At 38.9% G+C, this 18,607-nt stretch overlaps 1 protein-coding gene across 4 annotated transcripts in view; it reads right to left on the bottom strand.

The window, feature by feature from the left end:
• The window catches only part of LOC124135169 (coronin-1C-like), a 35,667-nt gene extending 21,069 nt beyond the window's left edge, over positions 1-14,598 (bottom strand). For 2 of the 4 annotated variants that reach the window (XM_046500395.2, XM_046500397.2), the window contains exons 1-2: positions 14,235-14,598; positions 13,816-14,004 (exon numbers count right to left, since the gene is read on the bottom strand). In XM_046500395.2, coding sequence (XP_046356351.1) covers positions 13,816-14,004 — 189 coding nt within the window. In that variant the 5' untranslated portion in view covers positions 14,235-14,598. The remainder of the gene's footprint in view (positions 1-13,815; positions 14,005-14,234) is intronic. The other 2 variants (XM_046500394.2, XM_046500396.2) reach the window with 1 other exon arrangement.
• Positions 14,599-18,607: the final 4,009 nt, after the last annotated feature.

The raw sequence follows: 18,607 nt of genomic DNA, 5'->3' as shown, positions 1-18,607 counted from the left end.
ACTTAGAGCATGTGCTCTGTGACGTGGAAATAAAGCGCTATATGGTGCATTCTAAGATGCTTTGCTATAACATCAAAGGTGATGTTGTTTGTTTGTTGTTTAGCACCGCACTCAGCAGTATTCCAGCTATATGACGGCGGTCTGTAAATAATCAAATCTGGACCAGACAATCCAGACATCATGAGAACCGATCTACGCAAGTGGGATATGATGAAATGCATCAATCAAGTTAGCGAGCCTGACTACCCGATCCCGTTAGTCGCCTCTTACAACAAGCACAGTCACCTTTTACAGCAAGCATGGGTTGCTGAAGGCCTATTCTACCCCGGATCTTCACGGGTCATCAAAGGTGATGAATGTACCTTATCCTGCGCTAAAGTACACTTTGTGAGCTATGTCATAAAGGCTATGTCATGACGCTGTTTAAATAACCGTCCCTCGTGATCTAAAGAATCTGTGATAACACCATTCTTTCATTACTGTCAAGCAAGATAGCGCACTCATCAATTGTCCATCAGTGAAATCATCCTGGATAACCCCCGTGTTTCTCAGACTTTTTCAAAACCTTTAACACACTTTTATACACTTTTCACATTGTTCTAAACTAAACATTTCGTATACACGGTTTAATCTGATGGATGAAAAAACAGAAACAAAACTCCTCCTAATTGCTTTATCAAATAAGTAATTGAAAATAAATGCAGAATGCACTACTAATTCAAGCATTTGAACTTCCTCAGAAGCAGCTACTTCTTCATGGCTGTCATGCCATCAGGAACACAACTTGTCAGGCACTGATTATTTAATGCAACAACATGGCACACTTGCCAATCAATTTCATCACTGGTGATACCGACGGACAGTTGTTAGTTGGTTTGTTGTTTAACGCCGCACTCAGTAATATTCCAGCTATATGACGGCGGTCTGTAAATAATCAAATTTGGACCAGACAATCCAGTGATTGATATCATGAGCATTGATCCACGCAATTGGGATCGATGTCATGCATCAACCAAGTCAGTGAGTCTGACCACCCGATCCTGTAAGTCACCTTTTACGACAAGCATCGTCACCATGGATTCAGATGAAATAAAATAACCTAACAGGGAAGACACAGGAATAACTTGAAATGTCAAGATATGGTCAAATGTTTCAAACTGGCGACTTCCATTCCAGACAACACTTTGAAAAACATTCATAGTTCTTAATTCACAATTTGAAAACTGTTCAAAGAAACGTAAAATACAAGAATGTCTAACAGATGGTTGAGATTGTATGGCAGCACAACCACGGGCTATGAAAAGTCCTTTCCATTACGAATGATTATCTTGATTATTCCATTGAAACTAAGATAGACAGTAATTTTAACAGTCAGTAATACAGTCCATGACTGTTGTTTTGAAAGCCATGTTTCAACACTTTTGAGGGTGCATGATTAGAAAACACATTTGCACTTTCAGCTTTGGCGATCTTGTAAGTGACACACTGATTGGTCGGATGAAATTGAAAGGTCATTTTGACATGACCTATAATGGGATGTCTTCAGATCAATGTGTGCAGGTAGCGAACACTTAGATTTCATTTTAATGAGACCGGAATATATCTGACTGTATAACAGTGTATAATGGGACGTCCTCAGATCAATGTGTAGAGGTAGTGAACACTTAGATTTGATATTAATGAGACCGAAATATTGCTGACTGTATAATGGGACGTCCTCAGATCAATGTGTAGAGGTAGCGAACATTTAGATTTCATTTTAATGAGACCGGAATATTGCTGACTGTAGAATGGGACGTCCTCAGATCAATGTGTAGAGGTAGTGAACACTTAGATTTGATATTAATGAGACCGGAATATGCTGACTGTATAATGGGACGTCCTCAGATCAATGTGTAGAGATTGGGAACACTTAGATTTGGTATTAATGAGACCGGAATATTGCTGACTGTATAATGGGACGTCCTCAGATCAATGTGTAGAGGTAGCGAACACTTAGATCTGATATCAATGAAACTGGAATACTGCTGACTTTGTAAAACAGCAAATAAAGCAATCACGTGGTTCGACAAGGAACAGTGTGATGATAATTTCCTGCTACTGATAAAAATTAGAAACTCTCCTTGTGTGATGGTTTCACTTTCAGGTTTCATTCAGGTCGGAGGAAGCTTCCCCAAGGATGTCACTTGGTGTACTCAGGTATGTTGTAGGTACTCATTTGGGGTTTAAAATGAGTCATAATATCAACAAATTAGTAATCATTATTAGCGTGACTGACTGTTTGATGACAATAATTCATCTTTTCCATTTATATTTATCATCTCGTCAAAATCTGTAACCTGTCCATCGCAAGCTTAAACAAGTGCTTATTCATTGATTATTAATTACTTGAATATGTCACAATGTGTGTAGTTAATTAGTAGCCTAAATTGATGGTGATTTATTTGTGCCAAACTCTTAAATTAATTGTACTTCATCATATTCATGGAATTTGGTTCAAAATATGCAATGACTCTGTTAAAATTGTAATGGTTGGCATATCTACACCAGGTGTAATTACTGGGAACTTTACAATAGAGGCAGTCAGTTACCATAGACAACTACAGCCCATAACAGCTGTGCCGAAACAAGAGCCTCATCTTTGATTTTTCGTTACCAATCACAATCCCAAGCCTTAAAAAAGAAAGAACATTTTTTGCAGTGTTTTTATATTTCTATATTGCAACCCTCCAAACAATACAGTATAAATGTACACAGATGCTATGGACTAACTACTAGATACTGTGAGTACCAGTCAGCATCCCTGCCTCCAACCGCCTGCAGTACACACTCAGTAATTAGCCAGGTTATGACTCATAGCTTCACTGGCTGCAGCAGTACTAACAATAGACAAGTCGCCACTTAATCCTTCCTTCTCTTCACGTCCATCTGCTGCAGCTACTACAGAGCTGTCTACATCAAATGTAGTGACCCACACTAGGAGATACTGAAGACCGAATAGTGCTTCCAGCCTCATCAGCCATCTTGCAGCTATATGCAATTAATAAAACATTGTGAATATCTATTTGTTGATGAAGTTTCACATTCTCATCAGCTAACATTTAGATTCAGAAATGAAAAATATTCATTTTTGTCAATTTGTCTTTTAATATATATACATATAAAACAAACAAATCATGTGAAAAGATAGGATCCCAGAGAATCGGGAAAAAATTACACTTATTAGACTACAGAGTCTGTAGCAGACACACTTGAATACAGAGGTGCAGACACATAGATGACATAGACAGGATAGTCTGTCTCATGCTTGTTTGTATTTTCCATATACTTAGTACAAAGGGATTGTTCTGTGAGATAACAAGGATTTTCAATCATTTCAACAGCCATTTCATCAGGGCATGGCAACCTGTGGGTTATCAATCACTTCATCAGGGCATGGCAACCTGAGGGTTATCAATCACTTCATCAGGGCATGGGAACCTGAGGGTTATCAATCACTTCATCGGGGCATGGCAACCTGAGGGTTATCAATCACTTCATCGGGGCATGGCAACCTGAGGGTTATCAATCACTTCATCAGGGCATGGCAACCTGAGGGTTATCAATCACTTCATCAGGGCATGGCAACCTGAGGGTTATCAATCACTTCATCGGGGCATGGCAACCTGAGGGTTATCAATCACTTCATCGGGGCATGGCAACCTGAGGGTTATCAATCACTTCATCAAGGCACGGTAACCAGGGTTATCAATCACTTTATCAGGGCATGGTAACCAGGGTATTTTGGTATGCTTCCTGAAACCTCAGGTTACAGCACTTCTAAGTGTCACAAGCATTGTCATCATAATGATATTGTTGAAGTACTGAGTCATAATAGTAATCTCAGCACTCAGAGGGAAACCCCTTTACTGTGTGTCAGTAGGCCAAATACAGCTAACGAATCTACAACCAGTACAACATCTTATCTTGTGAAGATGGTGATATGTCAGTGTTCGAAAAAATGTTTTAATCTTACTGTCCAAAGCAGTGAATATTCAAGACCCTCAAACCTTCTCAAGACACATTAGCTATTTTCATTGCCTATTTAAGACATTATCTACATTCAAGGACTTTTAGAGATTTCAAGATTTAAAGACTTTTCAACATGTTTCAAGTGAGTGAGAGAGGCAGGTCATATGCCCCATTCAGCAATATTCCAGCAAATATGTTGGGGGACACCGGAAATGACATGACAACACTTCATCTAACTATTAAGCATCTCAATTTCAGGCTTCTTTGTAAACAAAAAAAACCCATGTTTTAAAGATGAGACATTCAGACATTTAAACACCCATATACAAACCCTGAAAAAAGACATACATTTGTGGAGAAGTTGGAAAGGCAGTTCCTTATGGTATACCACGGCATGGTATTTGTAATGCAGTTACCAATTCTGTTACTTCATGTAAATCATTACATAATGACTTAATAGTTTCCAAGAGAGTTGACATGACAGCGTTAGAAATTGACACTAGTCCTATTGTCCTTGCCAAACAGCCCAATAGTTAAGATATCAAAAGGACCAGTAGGAATTTGCCATTTTTAAGAGTTTTGCTATACGTCATCATTATAAGGACCAGTGGACTAAAACTGTTAGTTTTCACTGCTGCATGATAGACAAGCTAAGAGTGAGTGCCCAAGGGACGTAATTCTGCACAGCGAATTGCGGCGCCTTAGACGACTTGGCCACCCGTGTCCCCGACAAGCGAAGAAATAGCTCAGATCTGTAGACCGATGATAGGTGTTATATTGGCTTTACTGTACTCATTGTTGGAAAAGGATTTTGAATACTTTCAACAAGGACAGAAATAAACCTTGACAGTCTACCCACAAAAATAGAAAGAATAGGGAAAGGCTAAAAATATAGGAAATGTTTCTCAGGTATCAGTGCATCACTAAAATCCTGCTTGTCGGTAATTTTTCTGTGGTATATCATTTGGCTAGCTCTATAAAAGCAGCATTAGTCTGGACAAGTACAATTATGCAGACACAATTACACACATGTGCATGCACGCCACTGTATAAAAGCAACAATCTTGAACCTGATGTTAAACCCCATTTCATATCACTTTCTATGACTTAAGAACGTGAGACACACCTATCACATAAAGCCTCAAAATATGAACATCAACTTGCCTGAGGACATGCTGGATATCTCAACAGGAACAAGGCAATGGGCATGGACTTGTGTAAATCTATATCCCTATGGGTGGGAGTGGTTACCTTCAAGATACTTGCATGCTGACATTTGCCCTGAAGAACATTGTCCCACCACCACACACTAAAAAATGCTGTCACACTATGCTACAGTTGTGACGTAAGTAGTATATTTGTATCGTGTAGCAATTCAAAACTTGCAAACTGCTGCCTGTCAATGACTGCATCACAGCTTCGTCTTACTTAGTCTTTTCAACAACACAATCTGCATTTGGTTCATTTTGTTTGTTTAACCCTGCACTCAGCAATATTCCGGCTATATGACAGCAGTCTGTAAATAATTGAGTCTGGACCAGACAATCCATTTGACATCATGAGCGTCGATCTACACAATTGGGATATAACATGCATCAACCATGTCAGCAAGTCTGACTACTCGATCTCGATAGTTGCCTCTTACGACAAGCATGGGTTGCTGAAGACCAATTCTAACCCGGATCTTCAAAGGTTCATATGGTTTTCAGTAGCTTTTGATACTGTAACAGGGCTCGGATTAGCTATACAAAACATGCACCCGTGCAACCAATTACTGAAATATGCAACCAACAATTTATGTCTACAAACACCAAGTGCATGTAAAAAAAATAATATGTGTCTGAATATAACCCTTTCTTGTCAACATGATCTGTGAACGCAGTGAGTATCTCTAAGCTTTATTTACCATTCAACATCACTAATCCCCATGTATTATTAATGACCATGATGACACATGACCTAATCAAGTTCCTTAAATCAAGCTCAGTGTAAGGCTGAATAACAGCATGCTTCACCAACATGCATCACCTCTACTTAACCCTCTAATAACTTCCAATATCAACTGGCAAGATATATCAGAGCCAGGGCTAGACACCTGGGGTAGTGTCCAACTAGTCCAAAACTTATTTCGCACAAGAAGGTCATGTAACATATTATAGGGAGAAAATAATCAGTCCCTCTTGATTTTCACTAGTCTAGGACTTATGGACAAGTGGGCATGTTGCATGGCTATGTGAGCTGGGCAGATGAAATGCTTTATTTCAGTGATGTATTTAATGCTTTATTTAAGTCTAAAATCTCAACTATGATTTTCTCAAATTAAGGCATCACATACATGTTGTTTGCCATTGCTAGAATTAAAACTGAGCTTAAATTAAGGGAAAGTCATTAGCACTTATGCCTGAAGCATTTTTGTGTCAAGCTGAAGCATGTTAAGGTATCCCTGGATGATTAAGACTGACCCATCCTCAACAGAATTCATATATCATGTACCATATGTATATGTATATTGCTGTAAAAAAGAAAATTGTTTGTTACCATTTTGTTTGTTTGTGTTTGTTTATTGTTTAACAGTGAGTGAGTTAAAATTTGAAATCGGCATTATTTCAGCCATATAGCAACATTGTTTGACAATGAACAATATTCCAGCTATATGACCACAGCTTGTAAATAATCGAGTCTGGATCAGACATTGCAGTGATCAATATTGTGAGCAACGATCCACACTGTCTCCTACAACCAGCATAGGTTGCTAGGGACCAATTCTAACCCGGAATCTTCATGAGGTGCTGAGAAATATTAGCTGCTTCAGAACACATTAAACCTCAGAGAGAACCATTACCAGTACATCACAGAAACTCATTCGTGACCTCACTGCCCAACTCTGTCGTTTATTGGGGTGCTATTAATGACATGATTTCAGCTAATAAATAATATAATTAGACAATAAAATGTTTTGCAATCCTCAATACCCCTTCAACCAGTGTTGGAAATGTAGAAGGGTCCTTGAAGTTTCCTGCCATAGCATTTGAATCTAGGGTTTCTAAAGCACAGATTCTTAACATCAAGGACAGTTGACGTTTATTATTAAGCCGTAACAGTGAAATTAAGACACGTCAAGGAATCCTTGAAATGTGATTGTATTTTAACCAAGAGATGGTATCTTAACCACGAGACCCTTAGAATGTTTAATTTCTACCAATACTGTTATGATACATGATGACTCCTCGAATTTCATCCCAATTTTTATAACAGGACAATGTCAAAGTTAGGCAATTTACAAGTGGAACAGGAAATAATTATGGCAGTAATAAATCAGCACTCAGTAAATCCCCCCCATTACGATGTCCACATGATCCACTTGGCAATACACCATATTAATACTGCACCAGCATACTCTTGTTGTCTCCCCAAATATTGACATTCTCTGCATGTTATGAACAGTATGTGGTCAATCACCACCAGTGGGAGGTTAATCACAAGCCATCAGTACCAGAGAGGCAGGAATGTTGATATACCATCCAAACAACTGTGTTACTGTCCTGCAAGGTGCTCGGTGGTGGTGTGGGTGAAGAGATTACAAGATTAGGACATGGTGGAGGGATTAGCACAGATTATGTTGAATAATCTCTTGACACCTGGTTGCAGGTGTGGTGTGGGATTCAACTGTAGCAACAGTGAACGAGGACATCCCCAACCGCAGCTAACTCCCATAACTCCACATGCTTGCATTGCTTCTGTGTCTTAGTGAACGATGTCCTTATGGATGCTGTTGTTGTAATAGGATTAAGTGAGACCACATTCATATCATGTAGCATCTCACCAGCCATAGCAAGGTCTATGGTCAAGTTCAACAACCCAACACTCCTTTATTATCACTATTTAGTCATGCATGCATTTTTTACACCTAAACTAGCTCAAACAGCCACTTGCTCTGTTGAAGGAAGCCAACAAATATTTGACAGGGAGCCAGCAAATTTAACAACTTGAAGCAGTTTCATTAGCAGATAACTGACTTGCACTATTAAGGTAACTGATCAATCTTACATAAACAGAACTTCTGATTTGATAAGTGGGAAAGTTGCATAAGGTAGATCACTCTAACCCCATGTGGGTGATACTGACATGATGTATGAAGCATGGATCAAGGAAGCAGATGACCATCACGGCCTCGTCACTGCCTGTCACAACTCCATCAATCATCCACAAAAGCAGGAAGTTTGTCCTACAGAAGGACAGGATTTCACTTCAACTGGTTTAGCTCATGCTACTATCACAGTGGGACCGACCGATGGGACACAAACATTATGGTTGTAGTAACTAATACATTTGGACAAAACTTGACATGTTTTTTTGCACCCTAACACTCCAGTTACGACACTTTATCAACAAAACCTATTGTCTGCACCTCCTATGATGTTAAATATGTTTCAAACAGGGATGGAAATTAGCACTAGCCTGCTATCCTGCATCAGTTTTGTTTATTGCAAAGTTATACCACAGGCTAGTTGAATTTCAAGTATTTTAAGGGGATTATTGCTTTAAATGTTATCACTATTTAGGCTAGTATACACTATCTTTTAATTTCCATCCCTGGTTTCTTAAAAGTGATCCAAACGACAATTGTCTGAGTGGTTATACTTATAGTGTCAATTCAGTTCAAAAGGTCAACACTTCCATCTACAAGCTTGATAAGGTCACTGGGACCTTTCAATAGAATAAATTCAATAATCCCAGCTGAACGGGGAAGTTATAATCTGATAATATCATATTTATTCCTGACGTAGTAGTTACAATATTTATCAATTCTGATTTTTTATACTACACTGATACTAGTGATGAGCTTGCCACATATGTTTGTTTTTTCAGACACATGATCATGATAAGCTGGATACATCAACATGAGGAAGTAGTGTCTGACTAAGCCCCTTGAACTTAAGTGAGAGAGCTGAATGCGAGATGGACCTGTGAAGATCCGGGTTAGATTTGGTCTTCAGCAACCCATACTTGCTGTAACAAGCAACTATGCTTGTTGTAAGAGGCGACTAATGGGATCGGGTGGTCAGGCTCGCTGACTTGGTTGATGCATGTGATTGTATCCCAATTGTGTGCATTGATGCTCATGATATCAACCACTGGATTGTCTGGTCCAGACTTGACTATTTACAGACCGCAGTCATACAGCTAGAATATTGCTGAGTGTGGCGTTAAACAACAAACAAATGACACAAAGAAACAAATGTGAGAGGATTAAGCAAGTGATGCATGTCGATGCTGACCACTTCCGTGAAACCCACAGGCATGGACATAATGCTTACAAACCAAAAATCACTTTTGGGGAAAAGTCTGGTATTTAAACCTGTGGTCACAGAATTCTGTCATGACTAGGGACACAACTCCCCATTGCAAATTGTGACACCAAAAGCATGCAAGTACCAGAGTGTACACTTCAGACTAGTCATCGACATGACCTAGGAAGGGCCACAAAATCAGGTTATTGATAGGCGGGAGAAAGCAAACATACGACTGACCTATTATATTAATATAGTGAATGCAACGGTACACAATCTGCTCAGCAATTCAGTGTTATCACCTCTGTTATCACCCAGCAGTACTTGTCTGTAACACATGACACTACTGTGGTGGCATGTGACACTGAGCACAACTCCCAGCAGTAATAAAATACCAAGGATAAGATGTCAGCTATGCAGTCATTTCACACAGTGTGCTACCAATGAAACTAAGATCCCTGTCAACCATTAGCAGCTTTTACAATCACAAATCACATAACTGAAAAATAACCTATGACCTATGAGGAATTACAGAAAATCTGTCCAGAGTGGTTCAGTTTCGTAAGTTCTAAGGAGGAATTTTAACATTAATTCACGAGGGAAAAATAATATGCAATTCCGAGTTGTACTACTCTTCATATTAACTGGTCTTTTTTTTTTCTATCAAAAAATGGAATTTCCATATTCTAATAAGTTTCTGTCATTATTTTCTTAAATAATTCTGTGGAAAACCACTGACATATGAAACCAAACAAACAGCATTTTTTATTTATTCTTTTCGTATAGCTTTAGACACAAATAGTATTTTTGAATCTACATGTTACAGCATGGTAAAACCATCCCATCAGTGTGATCACCTATCAACATGAATCAGTAAGCAGGGCAAGGGCACTTGAGTTACATCACTCCTAGTCCTACATTGATGATGAATCACGACAAGCAATGCCAGTGATACTGATGCCAATACTATAAGGAACATGATGAAAGTGCTGTTTTAAGGCAGTGATTTTGATAGACACAAATTGCATTAAGGCATTTTCATGACAGTACCAACTTTTGATAGGGCATTGTCAGTGTCATTAACAAATTCTTTAAGACATGAATCAAGATAAGTTTGAACTCGGCTCTTAACTTCATTTTTATCAGAATTTAGTGTTATTATGTGGACTAAAATTATCCATCAATTACTCTGTAAACAAGCTGACAATTACCATTACTAATATGGATTTATGTTTACATTGATAATATGACGCTATGCAGTACTACCCTGAGTTCCATTCTCTTTTTTCGCTATCAGGGATCCAAAATATTTACTGACAAAAATATATAAAAAATGTAAAAACAAAGTTAAGCAACCTAATTCCTTAAACAGTTACCTAAATAACAAACAGACAGAGTCAAAAACTTCTTTTCACCTTATGCAAAGTTTTAATCTAGTTATAAAATACAGTACGCTGAACTTAAAATTTCCTTATTAGTTAAAAGAAACCACAAATAATCTTCAATTCATCTCAATTTCATTTTCAAATACGGTAGAATGTACTGAACTATGCCCTCATGCTTGTGTTGACCTCCTCTAGACAGGCACATGTACTTCCTGTATTGGTGAAGTCAAACCATGTTTCTCAAGGACAGTCCACACATTGCTCATAATAGCACTATCACAATATAATGTCTATTTAGTGCACTTTTCAGTGCAGGGAACTGTATACAATTTCAAGACTGATAGTTCGTCTGTAGACTTATCAATCAATTTACGATCTATCGTGAGAATAGAAAAAGCACCCATGAACATTCTTTCCCAGCATTCCTCATGTATACAATATAAAATGAAATAGCAAATCTTAGGCTTGTGAAACAAAAACATTTACTTGGAAGCACTGAAACAATAGGCTTAGAAACCTTAAACATTTGCGCATGATTTTTCCCCAGGAATTGTATGATCATATCAGTTATGACATGTTGGAGGAAGTGTCAATAAGGAAACACACATTCATGCCATTGCCGTGGTAACTAAATGCATAAAACATGTTAAATATTTGCCCACCAACTATAACATGTATTCTACTATCACAACAACGTCTGATTGAAACAGCCTAAACGCTAATATTTATTGAAAAGTACCAAACCTCAGTCGTTATAAATAATTATGTACAATAATAGGTTACCATGGTTACAAAATGTAGTTGTGGCTGCTACAAAATTCAAAGTATGTGCGGCCACACGTTTTGGACAGAAAGCATGAATCGAAAGATGTTTAGTGAGTATAGGAAGCTTGAAATTTGGAGCGTTGCTAAAATCGTCTGTGATGTCACGTCATACTTTCTGCATCACAATGAGCAGTGTGACGTAATAATATATGTAGTTACATGTGGTGTAGAACCAAACCTTTAGAGGCTTGCTTAACGTTCTCTGGGTGCCCACTTCAAGTTGGTTTATGAAGTTGCTGTGCTACACACTTTCAATGTGTGTGTTATTCAAGAAATAAACGACAAGTGGGAGTTGTTTATCATACAATAAAACACTGCAGGGAGAATAAACCATGAGGGGCACAGCGTTTGTGTTTTATTGTATGAGAAACAACAACTAGGTGTCCCTTATTTCTTATAAGGATCGATTACCTGTACCTTTCCTCCCAATGCCGATTGTCATATCTATCTGACTTTGGGATGCAATCGCGTTTATCTGTGTTACCTAGCTACATCTAACTGGAACAACTCACTCGTCACTCCCCTCTAAAATATAACGTCCAATATAGGGGCATCAAGTTTGAATCTCCAGAAATGATGTCATGATAAGAGATGTTTATCGTGAAATAAACCACACTCCATTCATTATTGTTTTTTTGTGATTTATCACATAGCTATCTTATATATGATAGTAAAGTATAATGATTTTATTAAATAATGTTTGAGCTTATACAACATCTACTAAATGGTTAGCATCAGTGTATTCATATTTCAAATTGATAACCCACTGAAAACACTGGATTTTACCCTTAACTCAAACATGTCAATACTTTGGCTAATACAACAGAGTTTCGTGTCTTATTTTGTCATGACAAAATGGAGATTTAACTCCACAAAATTTAACATTTGAAACCTAACATTGTGCATTCAGTTCTTGAAATCTGTGAGACAATACAAAATACATTAATGTAGGAGCTGTTTACATGACATATCTGGACAATGGTACCAATTTCTGCCAACAAGCATCAACACTGTACTGTATTTAACAGAGGTAGACTCAACAAATTGGATATTTGTACCCCACAGCTTATTTTTTATCCTGTTTTTATCCTTGTCCGTAGAGTCAATATTCCTCTGAGCTTAGTACATAGCAAACTTATACCTGCAAAGAATCAGTATCACAGTAATTATTGTAATAACTAAAAATTGCCCGAGCTTCCAAATTAGTAAAGTTTTGACATGAAAACAAAAACTGGAAATGAGTGTCAAGTAAACCATTAGCATATTAAGTAGAGGATGAAACTAAAAGAGTGAAGCTTATTTGTTTAATGCCACAGAGGCATGATCAATGCAAACATGAATTAACCACGTTAACCAAGCACCCTACATACTTGATTGTATCTTTAGCTTGACAAAACTGTCCTCTGGCCCTTTCTTAAGCACCACGGCTACTCATATGTTAATTATGGTGTTTTGGTTATATTATCATTTGGATATTAGTAACTAGGGCTTGGACAATACACCAACTATGCGATCCGATATGTAGCACTATACCTTGTTCATGATCTGATAAGCCATCTTTTTCATAGACAGAATAGTACATGTATATACCTGGCACACTGATGATTTACAGTTGGCAGTGTCAAGTATGTCACAATGGATGAAAATATTTACTTTTTCTCTACTAATTTACACTACTAATTAGTGTTTGGTGTAACAGCCATTAACCTCAAGTTATGAATCGCGAAAAAGTAAAATATTGAGATCCACCAATCGTCGTCCCAGCACTATTAGTAACAGTGGCCGTCATGGAGCAAATGAAAATTCATGTGCTGGAAACCTATGGTAACCTGACAGATGTCAATCCACAAACAAATGTCGCTTGTTCTTCATGATGTTTAATAGTCACTCACTAGGTGACAAAGGATAAGTTTCAAACCTGCAATGATCTCTCTCTCCATAACAACCATTAATAGGATATTCATAAAATAATACATTATGAGGAAGTTCTACAATCTGAGTGGCAACTAGATCATGTAGATATTATATACTAGATAAGCATACATTTCCCCATGTCATGTGTCATGCCAGCATAACTCATATTCATAGTCGTTGAAAGAGGCATATTAAAATTAATGACCTCGAGTTTCAGAAAGGAAAACCATTGATAAAAAGTAATGGGGTTAAGTAATCACCCAGATGATAGCCAAATTTGGATTTGACCACACTGAAATAGTGCATAAATATGGATTTATCACTCAACAAGGAAGTATTTACTATGATACCATGCAATACAATCTAACAGGAAAGAATTATACACGTACCTTAGAAAGTGGCACCACAAGGAACGAGCCTCCACCAGCAGCTTCTGTGATGACAGCGACGTACTTTGGATTGACATCGCAGTACCGAGAGTCCCAGGAACTCTTCGTGATTCTGATGTTGTCATAACACTGATCTCTTTTTAAGGCTTGTCCAAAAACATGCCGAAATTTACTTTTCCTCATAAACATCTGCAAAAGTAATCGATATCTTATAATATGTTGATGTGCAGTATAGTGTTGACTCACCCGCGAACCCGATTGAATCAGACGGTCTGTATTCGATATCGTAAAGTGAACGAGACGCCGGTTTGACACCGTTGATGATTAACACTAAAGCGCGGAAAGTTTGCTTATTAAATACATATCCGGTTTGTCAACGCTTGTGTGTTGTAAATGATTTCAATCTTAAACCTCTTTACCTTGTCTTTTTACTGTTTTCCAGTCACTTTTTGTTGTTCTGCTCACAGGGGTGGAAGTCAAAACGCCCTACGGCTTCCCACGCGGAACAGGAAGATGTGTCAGCGCATGCGTCCAGGGTGAATACACTTCCGGTATCGTAAAATCTCCAAAAATGGAAAACGAAGTTTACGCGAGGCCCGAGGAATGTCAATTTTCTTTTGTGTATTTTGGTGTTTTAACACACCGTATTTGTTAAATGGTCGAATAAACTTGTCTTTCTCGCCCCAGCAAAAGTCTTATGTGCTTGATTTGAACACTGCACACTAAAATCGATCACGTGTCGGTTAAACCCGCACCTTCCCAGAGCGGCCCAGACGATTCAGTGCATATTGAAAGGGAGATAATTATATAAGATACATGAGTCACTGAAAGGCGTCTGACGAAATGCATGTTCGAGTCCATGTACACGATAACATTATGGCCGGCAAAACGATCTTTTGGCAGTTTCCATTTTATATACGACCAACTAAGATGCACTGTAAGTGAAAGTTATAAGGAAATCTAATTCTGAATTTGTATAATGAAAAACTTTTAACGAATTAATAGGTCCGTGTTATAACCAAATGTGTCGAAAAGGCCTAATAAACTTGTCAGAGGTATAGGTACATAAAATAACGGTTGCGTAAAAAGATTATTTTTAGAAATGCCGTCACCTTGTAATTGACTTGTCAATGATCGAATATGAGGTTTGAGTGACCAAATACGGTCATTTATACCACCTTTATATGTTGGCTGTGCCTTGACCAGGTCTTGTCGCCGAATGTAACTATCGCATCATACATATTCCAACGGCTGGATTGTTTGTTGTTTTACGCCGCACTCAGCAATATTCCAGCTATTTGTCGGCGGTCTGTATTAATAATCGAGTTTGGACCAGATAATCCAGTGATTGATATCATGAGCATCGATCATGCAATCACCTATATGTCCAGTCTGTTTCACTATAGGTATGGCGTTTGTTGTTTCACGCCGCACTCAGCAATATTTCAGCTATATGACGGCGGTTTGTAAATAATTGAGTCTGGACCAGACAATCCAGTGATTGATATCATGAGCATCGATCCATGCAATTGGGATACGATGACATGCATCAACCAAATATGCGAGCCTGACCACCCGATCCCGTTAGTCGCCTCTTACAAGCATAGTCGCCTTTTACGGCAAGCATTGGTTGCTGAAGACCTATTCTACCCCGGATCTTCACGGGTCTTTCCCGTTAGTAGCCTCTTACGACAAGCAGTCGCCTTTTACGGCAAGCATGGGTTGCTGAAGACCTATTCTACCCCGGATCTTCACGGGTCATCGCAGAAAGTATATGTGCAATCTAAAACCCCATGTCTTCGCCAGTGCCCGCCACAGTCCATTAGGCAGCAGGTCACTGTTAACCAATAGTAGATTTTTAAGGGGAATCCTATATGTTTGTGATGCAAACTGCGTATCAGATTTGTTTGTTTCCAGTTATACGATATACTGCCCTGTGGCAAGCTCGCCAATGGCCGAGGAACTCTGGAATGTGTGACGACCACAGGTTACTGACCTGCTGACACTTTTATTACCAAACAAGATCCTTCTAGACATATGCTGCGAGGTCCACTGGAGTATCACCCAATACCTGCTCTCAGAAAGCGGAATTTGTGAGCCCTTGACGACCAGGGTGCCGTTGTACAAAACAACCGTAGCGCTCCGACTGTCGCAAGTCTATGTTAAGGTATGGGAGTTACGATCACCTTAGCTCTGAGATCGCTTTGTACAACGAAACCCAGAACCTTGTCTGCTGGGTTCAAGTCGCACTCAAAACACATATTACTCCTGTTTGAGAGGGTTGGCTATGTTGAAGTATATATGGGACCTGAAACAAATGTCGAACTTGAAAATATCTTAATTGCCATGGTTATCAACAGATTATAGTAAGCGGTCATGGTTATTGATAGATGCTAGTTAATTGTCATGGTTATTGATAAATTCTATAGCTGGTTACCATGGTTATTGATGGACTATAGTCAGTGGCCATGGTTATTGCTATATTATATTTACTTATCAAGACTTGATTTTTCATTTGATTAGTCATGGCGTAAACCGTATTTTGAATTAGCATACTATTAGATCACTCATATAAACAGCTGTCATTTAAGAAGAAAATCGTTCGTCGCCTATCCTATCCTGGGTACATAATTATTGCCAAAACGACACGCTTCAAAAAGAGGTATAAAACTTTGACTCATTAAATTAACATTGCGTCTTATCTACGTTCTAAAGATTTCTTATGGAGCTCCACAATTATTACCCCGGTCAGCTGACTTATAAGCGTGCACTTAAACTGCACCCTCAGCTCCCTGGGAAGTCTAATCACATGACATCATCCAGACGTACTTACAATCTCACTGACTGGAGAGAGATTTAAGAAAATAATCTGATCACACACGGAGGTAACGTTCCCTCCAGTTACATCATGTTTTTAGTGATGTATTGATTGCCGCCCGGACCGTACTTGTAAGCTGATTACCGTCGAGGGGATTCAGGGTTAGAATTCTATTGTTGTCGTACACAAATCGACGTGATGGATCGCTAGTCAGACTCTGTGACTTGGTTGATAGTGTGACATCGTACCTCGGGGGGGGGGGGGGGGGGGGGGGGGGGGTTATCGTTTATCGTTTATCGTAGACTTGCCCATTAAAAGCATAGAATTACTATACAGTAGTATACGTTTATAACAAACACTCTTATAACGAACTGATTTTTTGTCCATGCAAATTGCTGTCTATATGTTCCGTATATGCTAATAACGAACAACGGTTATAACGAACTAAAATTAGTTGTCCCTTTGAGTTCGTTATAACCGTAGTTTACTATACATCCATGGCCTTACCATTCAGTACAGCCTTTGAGCAAGGCTATTGTATTGTAAACGTAATTAAATTGGGTTTAACGCCGCTTTTAACAGTATTCCAGTTATATCACGCGTGTCAGCTTAATGTGGGAGGAAAGCCCAAGTGATCCAGGTCTCAGACGTTTGCCACTTCGGTGAAACTCACGAGCACGGGTATGGTGCTGACAAACCTAGAAACATATTCGGGGCAAACCAGGAATCGAACCCACAATCATAGGTTTCTGGCGTGCCCAAGGGACGCAACTCTGCACAGCGAATCGCGGCGCCTTAGACGACTGAGCCACCCGTGCCCCCTTGGACACGTAAAATAGCATTACATTAAAAGTATTGGTTTCACTGGTGATAATTCAAACTTGTGTTGTTATGGTTGCAAAAATATATGTTATAATATGATAACAAAACTTCATTATGTCTTGGAAATGTATACGTTTCCGAGTAAGATTTTATGGATTGTATAATGAGGGTACGAGAAGGTAAACCAAATAACGTGTACTGTCCCAATTCCTTGTTTTAGCCCTTACTTCTGACTGCCAGGCAAGGTAATAACAAGTACCACCATTTAGCGTGTTTTGGGCATGAGGCGGCCGAGGATCAAAACCCGTATCTTCCGCCCCCCGGCCTCCTTCCACTCGACCACGGAGGCGGTGTTTACGTGGTAGAGATACTGATACGACCCACTACGTGTATCGACCATGTAAATCCGACAGGAGAAAATCTGCACAGGCCACGGAAAAGGAGGTCTTGTCTCAATGTCTATTGTCTTGCCATCCAGGCTTCCGTTGGTTTTGTTGGTTGGTTTGTTGTTTAACGCCGCACTCAGCAATATTCCAGCTATATGACGGCGGTCTGTAAATAATCGAGTCTGGACCAGACAATCCAGTGATTAACATCATGAGCATCGATCCACGCAATTGGGATCGATGACATGTATCAACCAAGTCAGCGAGCCTGACCACCCTATCCCGTTAGTCGCCTTTTACGACAAGCATAGTCACCTTTTATGGCAAGCATGGGTTGCTGAAGACCTATTCTACCCCGGAATCTTCACGGGCTTCCGACACCGTTGTCAATCTAGAATCACCATATGGAATTTCAACATCGTATCATTCCTTGGAGGAAACAGGCTTTTATTGTATAATAAAAGTTTATATCTCCTCGATTAACACGACGCAATTGCTACTTTCTTTGGTGGCACAGGCCACAAGATGAGATTATGTTGTGTGATAAGAAAAGTCAAATGTACTATTTGATATACATTTTCTTACTGTAGTGTTTATATTTATTATACAAAATTATACTGTTGTTAATAGTTCTCAGTTTCATAAGAACTGCAGAAAACTCTGAGTGAGTGAGTGAGTTGGGTTTACGCCGCTTTGAACAGTATCCCAGTTATATCACAGTGTGTCAACTGAATGTGGGAGGAAAGCCCGAAGTTATGCAGGTCTC

Source organism: Haliotis rufescens, unplaced genomic scaffold (genome assembly GCF_023055435.1).
Source record: "Haliotis rufescens isolate VD_foot unplaced genomic scaffold, xgHalRufe1.0.p SCAF_15, whole genome shotgun sequence".
Classification (NCBI taxonomy): Eukaryota; Metazoa; Mollusca; class Gastropoda; order Lepetellida; family Haliotidae; genus Haliotis; species Haliotis rufescens.
Note: the sequence above shows the minus strand (reverse complement) of the source record. Positions and strands in the feature narration are given on the sequence as shown.